General features: G+C 40.6%; 1 protein-coding gene across 3 annotated transcripts in view; it reads right to left on the reverse strand.

Annotated features, from left to right (window-relative positions):
- LOC114661828 (L-amino-acid oxidase-like) overlaps positions 1–12,960 on the reverse strand; it is a 39,116-nt gene extending 26,156 nt beyond the window's left edge. Inside the window, exons 1-2 of one of the 3 annotated variants that reach the window (XM_051934555.1) lie at positions 12,836–12,960; positions 4,510–4,577 (exon numbers count right to left, since the gene is read on the reverse strand). In XM_051934555.1, coding sequence (XP_051790515.1) covers positions 4,510–4,534 — 25 coding nt within the window. In that variant the 5' untranslated portion in view covers positions 4,535–4,577; positions 12,836–12,960. Of the gene's footprint in view, positions 1–4,509; positions 4,578–7,364; positions 7,508–10,961; positions 11,155–12,835 lie in introns of those variants that run through there. The other 2 variants (XM_051934554.1, XM_028815034.2) reach the window with 2 other exon arrangements.
- Between the last annotated feature and the right edge of the window lie 3,823 nt (positions 12,961–16,783).

Genomic DNA, 16,783 nt, shown 5'->3' on the forward strand with positions numbered 1-16,783 from the left:
ACTCAAAAATGTTTGAGTCCTTTATATTGGTCAAAGTTATCACTAAACCACATCCCTAATTGTGTTCAATAGTTGAACTCCAGGTTTGCGAACTCCTGACTCCAATTACCTTTTTTTGAAGTCCACAAATTATTTTTTTAAATTACACAGTGAATGTTTGAATGATGCATTCAGTATGTATGCACAAGAACAATACAATAATTTGTGCATTATGGGTGTAAGGTTAGGAAGTAGAGGTGATATCCCCTCACTTTCTGGTGAGCTGTGATTGTCCATAATCTTTTAATGAATGCAGAGGCTCCAAAGAGTACATGGACTGAGATTAGTAAAAGAAGGAAGATTTATATGGGCAAACCGACAAAAGAGCATGAGACTAAAGCACGTGTTAACAAATACATACAGAAATGAATGCATGCAGCAACAAATGTGTTGTCAATAAGTGGACGCTTGAGGGCGCTGTTGCCAGGTGAAACCCAACAGACAGGTTTAAAAGCACCCAGAAGTATTTTAATTTTCTTCTTTACAGTGCCCCAAAGCACCTCCACCACCATAAACACAATCAATAAACAATACTAAATATACAGTAATAATTCTCCTCTCCTCCCAGCAGCTCCGTGACACTCCCTCCCAACTCCGGCTCACTTGCTGGGTCTCTACCAGTCCTTAATATAGTCCTTGACCCGGAAGTGCTTCTCTTCTTCCTCCCACGTGACTTACTAGCACTTCCGGGTCAGCTGGAGAATTCAAGTTTTCAATCGGCCCGGAAGTACTTTGTGGTTTCCGTTGTCACAGTCCATTAGTACTTCCGGGCTAGGTGAGAATTTATTTTCCCACCAACTTCCCACAGTGTCCCCTGACAGCACCGATGGTACCCCGCAGAGCTGTGCTGCCAAACTCCAAGTCCCATAGTGCCCTGCAGGCATCCGGGCACCGCTGCAATCCAGGGACCCTGCCATCTAGTGTCTTGGTGGAAGCAGTAATAATAATAGTAATAATAATTCATTACATTTACATAGCGCTTTTCTCAGTACTCGAAACGCTATGCACACAGAGAGGAACCGGGAAGTGAACCCACAATCTTCCACAGTCTCCTTACTGCAAAGCAGCAGCACTACCACTGCGCCACCTGTGAGGACAAGCAGTGTCGGCAAGTCGCTGCCTTCCCCCATCCTTTTATTCCAGCGGCATCCCGACCAGGTCGAGCTGCCAGCCCATCCATCACAGTGTGCAGCCGGTGGGTCATTCTTTCCATAATAAACAAGAATTTAATTGAGTGGTCACTCACAGAGAAGTGATTAAAATAACCCCCTGCATGTTAAAATGTTATTCGTTTTAAGCTGTGTGCATTGCGATTATTTGCCCACTACTTTAAAAGAGCTTGTGGATAAGCCTTCTCCAGAGCTAGAGGTGTCCAAATCATATGTGTTTAGTTTAACTCCTGACATATAGATGGCTGTTCCATTTATACTGTTTGTGAAGGATTGTGTTCTGTAATGTGGATCCTAAAGAGATTGAGCCACCAAATTATGCAGCTAGGGACTGAGTCCCACCAGTATATAGGGAGAAACTGCAGTTATACCGTTTTTTGATTCCCGCTTTTGATTTGTGATTTTTCCTTCATTTTAGGATTTCCTGACCTTAACCTCTGCTTTTGTTTAAAAATACTATTTCTGGCTTGTGATTTATTGGATTTGTGTGCTTTTGGTCAAACCTGTTTTGCTCCTTTCGTTCTTGCCTTACATTTCTTGCTTAGGTTTTTTTTTTTTTTTTTTTTTTTTTAAATTTTTTTTTAAAAATAGGGAACTTTGTTGTGTTTCCTTTTGGACCAAAGATTTGTTACTATTTTCTTCTCCTCTCCTATCTTTTTGCGCATTTTTTGATATTTTCAGATTTAGAACTCTTTGTGCATTCTGTGTTTGGGGCTAGGCTGCCCTTGGTGAGGGCTACTCACTACTTTCAGACCAGAAAAGAGGGAAGATCTGTATTTTTCTTTGTGCTCATTTTGTGCTTATTCGATGCAGAACCTAGATACAGAGCACTAGGATGATGTGCTCTTCTTTAAACTGGGAGTAGGCCTTGATAAATTAGTAAATAAAAAGCAAATATTACTAAGCTTTTCAAACAGGGTAAGAGATGAGCCTTTTTTGAATCTTCAGTCTCTTAGAGGTGTTAGACAACCAATTAGCACATGTGGTTTTGTATAGAAATTCTCAAAATTGTATCTACTCCTTAAATCATTAAAGTATGGCACACAATAATAATAATAATAATACATTTTATTTATTTGTAGGTGCCTTTCTAAACACTCAAGGACACGGAACAATAGATAAACCACAGATTATAAACAAAACTAAAATACAAAAATTAAAATCAGACAGCAGCAATTGTAATCAAAGAGAAAAAGCCGTCTTAAAGAAATGAGTTTAGATTTGAAAAGTGAAAATGATTTAATATTTCTAAGCTCAGATGGTAGTGAGTTCCAGAGCTGGGGAGCAGAGCAACTGAATGCTCTGCTCCCCATAGTGGTTAGACGGATAAGGGGACAATCAAGTGGATGGAGGAAGAGGATCTAAGGGTACGGGAGGGAATGGCAACATGGAGGAGGTCAGACAGATATGGAGGGGCGAGGTTGTGGAGAGCCTTAAAAGTTAACAGAAGAATTTTGAATTCAATGTGGAACTTAACTGGAAGCCAGCGTAGCTGCTGCAAAATGGGAGTGATATGGTGGATAGAAGGGGCTCTAGTAATGATGTGGGCAGCTGAATTCTGGACCAGTTGAAGCTTATAAAGAGATTTGCGAGAAAGACCAAAGAAAAAGGAATTGCAATAATCCAGACAAGAAGTGAAAAGGCTATGAACAAGGATAGCAGTGGTGTGGGGAGTGAGGGACGGGGGGCGAATACGATTTAATGTTACGCAAGTGGAAATATGGAGACTGGGAGATGTTACTGATGTGAGACTGAAAGGATAAAGTACTGTCAAGGATGACACCTGTGGGGAAGGGGAGACAGAGGAATTATCAATAACAAATGAAAAATGATCAGTTTTGGATAATGTTGATTTTGTACCAATGAGGAGAACCTCAGTTTTGTCACTTGTATTTAATTTAAGGAAATTTGAAGAAAACCAGGATTTGATTTCTGCTATGCAATCAATAAGTGAGGAGGGTGGAAAGGAAGCAGTAGGTTTGCTAGTGAGACAGAGCTGGGGGTCATCAGCATAACAGTGGAAGCTATTGTTATATTTATGAAAGATATTACCAAGGGGAAGGAGGTAAATAATGAAAAGGAGGGGCCCCAGGACAGAGCCCAACTGAAGTAACAGCGGTGGGCTGGGATGTGAAAGTTTCAAGCTGAACAAACTGAGTGTGGCCTGAGAGGTAGGATCTGAACCAGTCTAGTGGAGTGTGGGTAATGCCAATCGAGGATAATCTATTGAGAAGAGTCATGTGACAAATAGTGTCAAAGGCTGCACTCAGATCAAGGAGGATGAGAATAGGAATTAAACCAGAAACAGCTGCCATAAGGAGGTTATTAGTCATTTTTATAAGTGCCGTTTCTGTACTGTGGAGGGAACAAATACCAGACTGGAACTGTTCATACAGATTATTTTGAGATAAATGAGAATGAAGTTGAATAGTCTCTATTTTTTCAAGAATTTTGGAAATGAAGGATAGATTAGAAATAGGATGGAAATTACTGAAATTAGTCAGATCTGCACCAGGTTTTTTCAGTATCTATCTATTGGGGTTATTGCAGCAGTTTTAAAAGATGAAGGAACAGTACCAGTAGTGAGAGAAGAGTGGATTATAGCAGAGATAAGGAGGACCAGAGAGAGGAGGCAGCCTTTGACCAGAACTGTAGGGAGGGGGTCCAGTTAACAGGTGGATGGCTTAGACTTAGACAAGATCTGAGATTTCTCAGAAAGTATGAAGCTGAAAAGAGGAAAATGAGTAAGTTGGTGGGTGAAATTCAAATGCAGTATTGAAGGAATCCGTACAGAGACACTGGTGAATCTTCTGGATTTTTCCATTAAAAAAAGAACATAAGGGAATTGCAAAAATCAGTTGAGTAAAGGTGAGAAGATAAAGAATCCAGGGGTTGTGTGATATTATTAAGCAGTGAAAAAAATGACTTGGTGTTGCCTTCATTGGAAGAAATAATGTGAGTATAATAGTTAGATTTAGTTTGGGCAATACAGTCCTTGTAATAAAGTACAGTATATGGTTTTTGTACATCTCTTTGCAAACAAAGAGTCCAGTTTTTTTATACAAGCGTTCAAGTTGCCGGCCTTTGGCTTTCAAAATCCAAAGTTCATGAGTGAACCAGGGAGCAGAAAAGGAGAAAGAAACAGATCTAGTTGTTAATGGAGCGACAGAGTTAAGAATACCATTAAGCCAGAGTTATAGTGTGAGACCAGTTCTTCAGGGGTGGATAAATTATGAATGTCCATAAGGGAATCAATACTAGCGCCTGCCCATTCACTGATAGGGAAGTTAAAGATACTCACCAAGCCACGTCTTGATTTGAATCATATCAGTCGATTGCAGGAAATTGAGGAAGACTGTATCAGAGGACCTGTCACAAACATCATTTAAAATTAAGATTTTTCCTTGTTTTTTCTAATATATATTCTATGTTTTAATCTACTTCATTATTATATACTTTCTCTTAGCAGATAACCTCAGAGGGTTACAAAGATTAACCTGTTCAAAAGTAGGACATAGTAAAGGGGATGAACAAAGAAAGTAGGGAATAATACTGAGTGAGTGATAGAATTAGAATATTTTTACTATTGTAGGGCTCTTTAAAAGCCTAGCAGAGTTTTTAATGTTAAGATTAAGATGATTACACCAAATACAAGAATGAGAAATGGTACTACTTGTACAAAAATAGCATTATAATAAAATGATCCTATAATACACTTCAACTAAGAACATTACTATACAAATGCCAAGATCAAATCGTCCATTTTCTTTGCCCCCTTATCCAGGGCAGAGTCGTAGGAAAGCTGGAGTCTATCCCAGCAATCACTGGGAGCAAAGCGGGAACAACACCTGAGCTTCCAATCATTTAATGGTCAAAAAACTGTCTGAATAGAAGACCAGTGAGCGGTTTGTATCAGTAAAATTAATGCAATTAACATTCAATCATTACATGCTTTACTACTTAATGGGCATATTATAATTATCTTAGATCATTACAACTCATACTAATAAATTTGGTGATGTATATTTTAGTTTATAAAACACAATTCATACACCTTTATGAAATTAACAAAATTAATCAAAGAAATGACTGCTTTTGGTGGCACGGTGGCGCAGTGGGTAGCGCTGCTGCCTCGCAGTTGGGAGATCTCGGGACCTGGGTTCGATTCCCGGGTCCTCCCTGCGTGGAGTTTGCATGTTCTCCCCGTGTCTGCGTGGGTTTCCTCCGGGGGCTCCGGTTTCCTCCCACAGTCCAAAGACATGCAGGTTAGGTGGATTGGCGATTCTAAATTGGCCCTAGTGTGTGCTTGGTGTGTGGGTGTGTTTGTGTGTGTCCTGCGGTGGGTTGGCACCCTGCCCAGGATTGTTTCCTGCCTTGTGCCCTGTGTTGGCTGAGATTGGCTCCAGCAGACCCCCGTGACCCTATGTTTGGATTCAGCGGGTTGGAAAATGGATGGATGGATGGAAATGACTGCTTTTGCTTGTCAGACAATAGCTGTTACACTTTTTCTTAGCCGTTTAACAGAAACTCTACATGTTGCTTTCATGATGTAGGGTGTGCTACAGGTTTGCAGGTTTATCAGAAACAACCCACCATAAATCAGCTTCCATAACCACAAAAAATAAAAAAAATCCAGCACACACAGAACAATTAGTCTGCTATCCGTTTGTTATTTCCTACAAAGCAAAGGTGTGGAGATCATCAGGAACAATTGGCAGCGTTGCTGCAAAGGAGATGTTCCTTAAGCAAAAATACTTACTTTATGAAAGTCTAGAACTCTGTGTGATTGTGAATTAACTGCAACACAGCAATGATTCATAAAACAGACTTGCACATTGAAATAATTAAATGATACTAGCATACCATTTTCTAAGCCTACGTAACCCTGTCCAGGGTCACAGGGGAACTGAAGCCTAAACCAGCAAGGCAGACAGCTAAAACACTGCTTACATGTAAACGTATGTGCATTTTTTCTTTTTAAAATCATTGTTTGAACTGCATATTGTAATACACAGAAAGTATACCAGAGGCAGATTTAATTATTTGGGGGCCCAAGGCAAAAATAAGAAAGACTGCTCTCATACATTCCATTGATCACACTTTTCTGTACGTATAACTGTTAAAGAAGGGTTGACCGCAGACTTTTCTGGAAGTGGGATAAATTATTAATAATGACTCATGCAGCAGTCTCAATAAAATCTGTGTGTGTGTGTAATGAACCCAGTATGTTGTTAATCTCAAAAATGATCTAAAAAACGGTTTGAATTATAAAACTTTTTATTAAAAGCTATTAAAGGCAATGCTCAAACACTAATCATTAACAGTAATTTTATGCCACTGTTCTGGTCATGACCACGAATCTGCTTGCTTCTGCACAAGTGGTTACTATTAAATGAAATGCTGGATGCAGCAAAAATGTATGGGTATGTGTTAGCATAGTTTTATACTAATTTTTTTTTTTTTTTTATTAAACGCCTGAGCACAATTGAAACGGATGCCTTGTAATGATCCCTTGCGAATATGTTTGCAAAGCCGGGTGGGGGATTAGCAATGTGCAGTCTGTATAAATCGTTAAAAGAAACTTTAGTAAGCTTATTGTGAATCTACCCTGTTATCACGAGTCGCAGTTGTCCATATTAACAACAAAAGGAGCTCGAAAAAACTGAAAAATGTGTCTCAAAGTACTGAAATCAAAATTCAAATTCACGACTATGTCTGAGCTGCATGTCTGGCAAGTACAGGAATAATCCTCCCCTATTGATCTTCTTTTAACCTGCACACTTTTATACTTATAAAACGGCGCTCTTTTTGCTGCTTTACGCACAGAGCCCTAGTGACACCCGACATTCCCCTTCTACCGACGGAATCGATCGTTGATAAAAATCGCCCTCCGCAAACTCATATTCTTCAAAAACTGAACATGCAAGACAACGATGAGCAAGCAGTAAAACACATCGACTTTACATTTCTGCAGACTGACCCTGTTCTTTGGATGGCACCGCTTGGCTATTTACTACGCTTATTTGTTACGAGCACCTAATGAGGTACCGACAGAGCCGGACTGACGTTTACAATCAGCGGGAGCTTTCCCCGGGGCTCAACACGCCCAAAGCCTCCTCGACTCCGCTTCCTTCACTGCGGCGGCGGCGAACCAACCTTCTCCAGGTCACTCCTGCTCCAAACAAGCGCTCAGCCGGAGCGACCACTACCGTCGGCTTTCGGGTGCTGGCCAAGCACCTGACTCGGGGTTCTCCAATCAGCTGCATTAAACTCTCGAGCCTGCTCTCGTTCGCGCTGTCGCTCTACTGCACCCGCTTCCTTCTCCATTAACCAGTAAAACACATCGACTTTATATTTCTGCAGGCTGACCCTGTTCTTTGGATAGCATCGCTTGGCAATTTACTACGCTTATTTGTTACGAGCACCTCATGAGGTACCGACAGAGCCGGACTAACGTTTACAATCCGGTGACCTGCTGCCTGGCCTGCATGGCCTGACATTCAGAGCAACCAGTGAAATAAACTAACGGTGAAATTATGTAATGTTATTATATTGGAAAACGAGCTGGCGTTATTGGTCTGTAGTGGGCACACATCCTTTCGGTTTAAGGATTTCTTTTCTGGTTTCTTGTTTTTGTTCAAGTCAAGTTTTGACTTCGCGTGCGTCTCTCGCTCTCACAGTTAAACAGGTGCGCAATGATGAGAAGTGCGTACGTCTGGAGTTTTTGTGATTAAAGTTATATATGAAGATTGTTTAAAAGTTTATACTATACTTTTAAAATATATTTGGATGTTGTATGGATTTTGGTATTTATTACTGTGTGTTTATTTTGCTTTATTTTTGTTTCAAATTTTAATGAAGTGTAGCGTATGGTCACATTTTTAACGTTTTTTTTTTCTTCCCTTTTCACTCAAAGTGACTGAATAGGCTACACGAAATGTTTTATTTTTTTTTATTAATGAAACACGTATGTGAGTTGAATGATTTGAGTTTTTAAATGTACCTGTTCTTTATTTCATGATGAATTTGTTAATGAACGTGTCTTGATTTTTATTTTAATATTTTTAAGTGCGTCTGTCGCGCTCTGACAGTTAAACCTTAGCGCTGATGAGAGAGGGACATGTAATGTTTTAGTTTTTTGTTTACTAAGTGCATTCTTTAAAAAATGTTTGATAGAATTCTATGGCACCGACTCATTTTTTTTTGAGTCTTTTGTCCATTGAATAAATTCAAAGTGGTCTTTTTTGACCAACACTTCAAAATTTGTGCAAGAGTCTTCAGCATCACCATCCAGACACTGACAGCGGCTCGGCTGTGGAGATTGCAGACTCACCGTTGAAACTGCAAACATAATCTCTGCACTGGGATTCCACTGACTCCAAAACTACTTTTTGTGGTTCAGTTTATTTTTGAACATTTGTTTTGATATAAATATTACAGAACTACATGGTGTTAAAGTGTGGAACACTTCATAAATGTTACCAGAGGTTGTATTGATACTAAGTTTTTACACGTACATTTCACTCTTAAATATTAATCTACGGTCTAAATAATAAGTAATAATAATAAAAATAAAATTTTTTATAAAAAATATTCCAAGACAAAAAGGTGTTTGTGCCTGTACAAGAAAAATTGTGTGGCCTGTGTTAGACTTGGGATTCCCGGCCAGAATAAGCTTCCCTGGTTACAGAATATTAAACTTCTAGCAGCAACCCGCGGGCGTTTTGCACTTGTGCCACGGGTCTTGCTTGCCCACCACCGATTGTACGAGGCGGTGCTTTCATTTTACCGTCAGCGGACAGTGGCAGTGCATTATCCAGTTGCTTTCTTTCCTCTTTGGCAACAGGATTTGTTGCAACATTTAAAAAAGGCTCTTAAAAATATCTAGTAACAGGTTGCGGGTTATATCAAGAAAAAAGAAATTACTTTCGGGAGCTTTGCAACTTTTTTTTGTTGTTATCGTCCTCGTTTTCGTTTTTCTCCACCACTTTTTAAGTAACTTTGTTTCATTTACTAGTCAATAACTTGTGTTTTTATTGTACATATCAGTACGCACTGACCCTGCTACACTACAAGCTTCTTTTCTTAGCCATGTATGTTAACTCTTTTAGGCTTCACTTCAGACTGCGCAGTAGTGTGGCAGTTAGACATGGAACAGTCCATTGTAGTCTGGACTGAACGGGGGAGCCCCGCGTTGTCAGAAGTTCATTGAAAATAAGAGTTATAACCGCAAATTTAATATGTTTTAAATTAAAAATAAAAAAGGGTTAATCTGCGGTGGACTGGAGTTTGTTTCCTGCCTTGCGCCCTGTGCTGGCTGGGATTGGCTCCAGCAGACCCCCGTGACCCCTTAGGATACAGCGGGTTGGATAATGGATGTATGGATGGAAAAAAGGTTAATAAATACATTTTAATCATGGAGCCCTTTGCTACTTTGGGGCCTATAGGCACTTGCCTAATTGTTAACTCCGCTCCTCAGGTGTATAGTTAATGTTGTTTGTAAGCGGTGCATTATTATTATTTTTTTTTTGCAATGTACCATGGGAAAAGAGGGTTCCGAAAATGCATGAGTAGCAGGTGACGTATGGTGCTGTGGCGCTGCAAGTGGATATTATTGAAATGGATGCATGGATGCCTTCATGCTGTTATGAAATATGTGGCACTCATTTGGGTAAAATGGAAATTCTAAGATCGAAGACCATTAATACAGACACCGCTGGACCTCATCATTGTGGGGCGGTGAATAACACATTTCAAATACCCCTAACCCAACCACCCAATCTTATAAAACATTGAACACTCTCAGACTCTTAACTGAGCATAATTTTTATCAAGATTTAAAAATAAACCGCCAACAGGATTCAATAAATATGGAATTGTACATGCTGTGTGCTGTTTATTTCACAAAAAAAGGACAGCAAAGATACACATTTAAAAAAATTACATAAAACACTTAAACGTATACACACAAGACCACCAATGAAAAAGATCTCATCATTGCACTAATGAACTATTTAAAATATAGAAAGTGAAGATGCCTAATTGTAAAAAAGGGGGTGTGGCAAAGAAATTGAAGCATCTTAAAAATTCCCTCGCCTTCAACAGCCAGCTGCTTGGGAAAATGCAAAAGACTTCATAGAAATAAGAACAAGCAGTCCCAGCCCTGTTTGGTTCTCACACAACAACAACAACATTTATTTATATAGCACATTTTCATATAGCTCAAAGTGCTTGACTAGTCTTCCCTCATGGAGATTTCCGATTGACTATTTAGCTAAATAATTTGCAGATCGGTTCTGTCTCGTGCGTTTCGCGTGGGCAATTCTGATGGGTAGAGAAATCCCTCATGCGGATAATATAACAAAATAACGGAATACGCCAACTGCAGACCCCACAATCCTGACGCGCGGAGTGTCATTATACGCAGACAGAGTCCTTTCAAAGTCGTGAGACAAAAATATTTCACAAATCTTTTCATGATTATTTACTGTATGGAGCCTGTTGCAGATCTAAATAAATAAAGATTCTTTCTGGAACCTTCACGTGGAGGCAGGGCGGGGTTAAGACCTTTACAAGTCGTAAGCACTTAAATGATTGGTGCCCCACAGATTCTGATGATGTATTCCCAAGATTAACATACATCATTAACCTCTATTATTTCATTTATATATTATTATTTGTATTTAATTTATATGCTATTATTTTATTTATATACCTTTTTTAAGTCTGAATCGCTATCTGATTATCACCTACCAGGTAACACCTGTGGGTGGTCGGCCAGTCGGCAGACATTCGCCACGTCCTCTCAGTTGCGAGATGTGGATCACAGATATGTGGTTGAGTATCTGCCAGATAATACAAAGACTACACGACACGTGTTTCGCCCTTATTGGAGGTCGTCAGGTGTACGGCCTTTTGCATCCCCTTACGGCGATCGAACCTACGCCACGGCTGCTGGTTCATTATTTGGCAGGTTGAAGATCGGAGTATTACATGTTGTTTTTTTTTTAGTTTGTGTCGCAATCTTATTACTAGGTGACCACCCACAGGTAACATCGGCCAGTCGGCAAACATCCGTCAAGTCCTCTCACGTGTGAGAAGCAGATCATAGATATGTGATATAGTATGATACAGTGTGTCCTTTTTTTCATTTAATGTGGGGGCGCCTTTTTTTAAGGAACCTGGTTCAGCAACACCATTTGCAGTTTTGCACCATATGGTCCATGGTAAATGCGGAAATGGAAAATGGCTGGGGTGCCCCCCTTCCCTTCCCGCCCTAAGCACGTGCTTGTTCTGCTTAATGGTTAATCCAGCTGTTAGTGGATGGTATTTTGGGAACTGGGCGGCACGGTGGCGCAGTGGTAGCGCTGCTGCCTAGCAGCTAGGAGACCCTGGGTTCGCTTCCCGGGTCCTCCCTGCTTGGAATTTGCATGTTCTCCCCGTGTCTGCGTGGGTTTCCTCCGGGCGCTCCGGTTTCCTCCCACAGTCCAAAGACATGCAGGTTAGGTGGATTGGCGATTCTAAATTGGCCAAATTAGTGTGTGCTTGGTGTGTGGGTGTGTTTGTGTGTGACCTGCGGTGGGTTGACACCTTGCCCGGGATTGGTTCCTGCCTTGTGCCCGATGTTGGCTGGGATTGGCTCCAGCAGACCCCCCGTGACTCTGTGTTTGGATTCAGCGGGTTGGAAAATGGATGGATGGATTTTGGGAACTAAAAATGGTTCTTCTATGGCTCTGATGACCTACACTGGAACCTTAATTTTTAATTCGTCGAAGTCTAATAATACCGACTAAACGTGTGGAAAAAGGGGGGGGGGGGTGCGGTCCGTCAACTCACGTAGGGTTCCAAATGGACTTCGAACGGCACTGCAAACACTGATTGTTCCACCCATTTGTGTGTTGCAAACTTGGAAATGCTGCCGAACCTCAGGATGGAGGCGCACGACATAAAAAAAAAAAAAACTTGAACCCTGTGAGATGCGCCGGTCTCTTTACGATTGACTAAGTCACCTATGCCAAGGGGTGGATATGAAGAAAGACGTTAAAAACACAGATGTTTGATTTCTCTCTGGTATTTAGACTGCCTTTTCAGAAAATAACTCGAGTTCAAAATGAATCTATGATATGAGCTTTATGTACCGCAGAAATAATGTCTCATCTCCTTGGCATATAAAGAGCTGACTCCACGGATTCCTAAAATCACCGTCAAAAGAACCCGACCGGATGACAAACTACTGAAGTAAATTACAAGCTCCACTGCCCACATTCTGGTTGGTTTGATGCCCTGTTGTTGCCCAGTGATAGATTTACACCAATGGGTTTACTATTCTTTGTGCCCACACTTCCGGGAGGGCTTCTAACAATTGCAATTATTAAGAGAATTAAAAAAAAACAACGGACGGCTAGTACACAGACCGCCTTCAAGACGGATAACATCCATCTGCTCCAGGCGATTGCATAAGACTGTGCTCTGGCGGAGTACCGAAGTTACCGATCGAGCGTATTAGGGATTGGCACCCCAAAAGCTGCAGCTTCACTTGCCGTAAAATATAATAAACGTCTGCAATAAGACCTTTATTTTCAGTTCTTTAGTTACACGAATACGTACAAAAAAGCTAGTTCGTTTACCGTATATCGGCTCCCCTTGTCCAGGTAACGAAAGCTGGCGCTCATCAAGTGACACTGAGTGGTGAGGTCGCGCAGTCGTTGTCGCCGATTCACTCTCTTCTTCATCGCGATCGGACGTAATAAAAACGCCCGTCTAGTCCTCCTCTAAACAGCCCGCCTCCAATGGAGGAGAACAGCAGCAGGCGTGTCAGCCAATGAGCACCCGGCTCGCTATGGTTTTCTGGCGCTGCGTATTTGTCCTTTTTCCGTGATCCGTTTCCAAAACTAATTTTTTTTTCCAAGCATAAAGAACAAAACAACTTGTTATATGACTTATAAATGCTGTACAAATAGTTTACGGACCAAAATTGGTCAAGGATGCCAGAGTTCATTCGAAAAAGGAGAATAAGTTTTGAGTCCTTACACTGGATCTTGCTCCCATATGAGACGTTGGTCACATGAATTTGACAGACTTATTATTATTATCATTATTTGTGGTGGCGGTGGTATTCCGTAGTGCCTGGCACTTCCACTTAATGGAGACTGGGGCCTCCCTGCATGGAGTTTGCATAGTCTCCCTGTGTTTATGTGGGTTTCCTATAGGAAATCAGGCCTCCTCCCGCAGTCCATAGACATGCAGGTTAGGTAGATTAGCAATGCTAAATTGTGGTGGGTGTGTGTTTGCCCTGCAATGGACTGGTGCCCTATCCAGGGTTTGCGCCCTATGCTAGCTGGGATAGGCTCCCGCACCCTCCACAACCCTGCCAAGCGGGTTTGAAAAGTTTTCGGACATTAAAAAAGTAATAGAAAAACATCTCAAAAACCGTTTAATCAATTCATGGTCGTGGAAGGGGGCCAACAGCATCTGAACAGGGCACCCCTCCCTTACAGAGCCCACTCTCGGTTGTCCAATGAGCTAACACGCACATCGTTAAGGATATGGAAGGAAAAGTAACTAGAAGAAACCCTACAAATACACCAAGAGAATGTGAAAATTCCACACAGGCAAAGACCGGGCATAAACTGCAACTGAAGACGTTGGCTCATTTACTGTGAGGCAGCAGCACTACCACTGCGCCACCCTGCCATCAAAAGCGCTAAAGAGAATTCAATCAAAGCATGGAAAATTGTTTGTATATCATTTGTTTAGCACCATGACCTAATGATGAAAGAACTTCTGAGAAGTTTTGTACAAAAGAGCTGAATCATTTCACTAAGCTGAATTCTTCACAGTGAGCTGCACTCATGATGACATTTAATTCATAAAAATAAAGAAGTAACTTCTATATAGCACCTTTAACATTGCTTTACAACACACACAAGTGCAATAGACACCAATTTAAATATTTGACAAAACTCAAGGAAATTGTCAAAATAAACTTTTTCTTTCTCTTCAGCACCTGCGCTGGCATTGTTCTGTCTTTACTAAAAGCAGATTGTGCGAGTTGTAATCACAGGTTCAGATTACATGTGTGACCAATGCCAAGTTCAACATTCAGAAGGTAAGGCGTTTCATTGTATTGCTCCTAAATACGAGGGATATACTGTATAGCGCCTGGTAGAGGAGCTACCTGGACGGGGCAGGATTAACCATTAAGCATAATAAGCACACATTTAGGGCATCAAGGGAAGGGGGGCACCAGAGACATTTTCCATTGTCGGATTTACCATGGACCACGTGATGCAAAACTGCAAATGGGGCAGCTGACTCAGGGTCCACAAAAAGATTTCAAACCCTGAAGTTGCGGGTTCAAATTCCTGCAAACTGACACTGTGTGACCCTGAGCATGTCACTTGATCTGTCTGGGCTCCAATTGGAAAACCAAGAAATGCAACCAATTGTATTATAAATGTTGTAAGTCGCCTTGGATATCTTGTAAGAGCCCATCTTAGAAAGTTAGTGCTTTAAGTTAAACTCTTGTTAGTGTAGCACTTTCTTTACCCTTTAGCCATAGGATAGCACCCTAAGTTCGTAAACTCTATTTCCCTGAGCTGATTTATGAAAACCTCCTTTAATTTTAAATGCGTGTTTTTAGAGGATAAATTAGAATCCCTTAACTAATACCTACTCCCCAGTAATAAGCTGCCAGCTGTTTCACAATTAGTAACACAATTCACAATACAAATATGTTCCCAAAATATAGCAAAATGTATTGACTTAATTGGAAAAATATCTAAAATATATATATATAGTTAAGTCCAATCAAAATTCCCACATATTATAGATTGCAGAAATTAGAAAACGAACACAAATGCAGTAGATAGATAGATAGATAGATAGATAGATAGATAGATAGATAGATAGATAGATAGATAGATAGATAGATAGATACTTTATTAATCCCAAGGGGAAATTCACAATATCAAGTGATCAATAAAAAAAGAGAAAAATAAAAGTAGAAAAAATAATAAGTAGAAAAATAAAGTCGTACATGGAGCTGCTGAAAAGGCTGCCACTCTCGGCGGCGCCTGAGTCATCAAAGGTGGGGTATAAAGGGTATATTTTCCCTTCACAACAAATACCTTAAGGTTCAGGCAGTGCACTTAAACCTTACAAATGCCTTTGCTTTTACCAGCACTTAAAACATCCCACTGTTAAAGAAATCACAACAACCAAATCTATAATATATGAGCAAACTTAATTACTAAAACCTCACTTTAACGTAACAACTTTAGGGGCCCACACACACATACACAAGCCAGCTGCCACCAAAATAAAAATAATATTAAACACAAACTCCCCTCATTGCAGGCCTGGTTGACACTCGGGCCAAAAATGTTAAGGCCCGTTAACTCTAATGAGCCAACATCGTAGGTCACAGTAGTCACAAATAAGCGGAGTGAACATCAGTGTCCATTGTCCAAACACAGCACTTCCACGCTAGAATCGTCCTGCATACAGGCTCACGGCAAAACGTTGCAAGCAGAAAGGAGCTAGTCCGTCCAGATGGGGTGAAACTTGCCATTTTTTTCCTCATTGCCAGAGGAGCTGCCAGGCTTTCCCTTGGTCACCTGGAGTGCTATCCAAAATATACCATGCTTCTTCACAGGCTAACTAAGCTAGTTCACCTGTGATGCTAACCTCAACTCCACTGCTTCTTCTTCTCCTCGCTTCCAACAGGTTCTCGCTTGTACACCACCCGGAGCTCAAAAGCCTCCGCAAAAACGTAAAACTCAAACTTTTTGTTTTTTTCCTCAAAGTCTCCATGTAGTCTTTCTCTTCTCTTATCTTAGTACGAGCCCCGCCTGTCATCTCACCCACTTAATCACATTACAGAAACACTGACATAACTATCCATCCATTTTCCAACCCGCTATATCCTAACCACAGGGTCATGGGGGTCTGCTGGAGCCAATTCCAGCTAACACAGGGCGCAAGGCAGGAAACAAACCCCAGGCAGAGCACCAGACCACCGCAGCTGACATAAATAAATAATAATAATAATTCTTTTCCAACGAACCAGTAAACACTATTACAGGGAATTTTATATGAGCCTAGGGCTACATTAGTGTTTGCTTAATTTGAATAGAATGTAATTTTCTTTCACAGCTATAGATTATGGTATAGCCTTTACCCTCTGTAGTTAACGTGAAATTCAGTAGAACCTTCTTGGCTATATCTGTAATACAGTGTGTTAATTAAGTCAGTTTGGAATTGGTCTCATTGCTAGCATGAACCGATAGACCCATTTTTCAGTTTTAAATGGCATACAGGTTTCTGACCATTTAGAAATGGTTCGACTGTATGAGCAAACTTAAACAAGACAAAAGCCACAAACTGAATTTTCTTTAAAGAAGGACTTTTCTTTACTTTGCAATATTAACTTTTTCTCTATTTTAGATAGATAGATAGATAGATAGATAGATAGATAGATAGATAGATAGATAGATAGATAGATAGATAGATAGATAGATAGATAGATAGATAGATAGATAGATAGATACTTTATTAATCCCAAGGGGAAATAC

The sequence above is a fragment of the Erpetoichthys calabaricus genome, chromosome 12, assembly GCF_900747795.2.
Source record: "Erpetoichthys calabaricus chromosome 12, fErpCal1.3, whole genome shotgun sequence".
Lineage (NCBI taxonomy): Eukaryota > Metazoa > Chordata > Cladistia > Polypteriformes > Polypteridae > Erpetoichthys > Erpetoichthys calabaricus.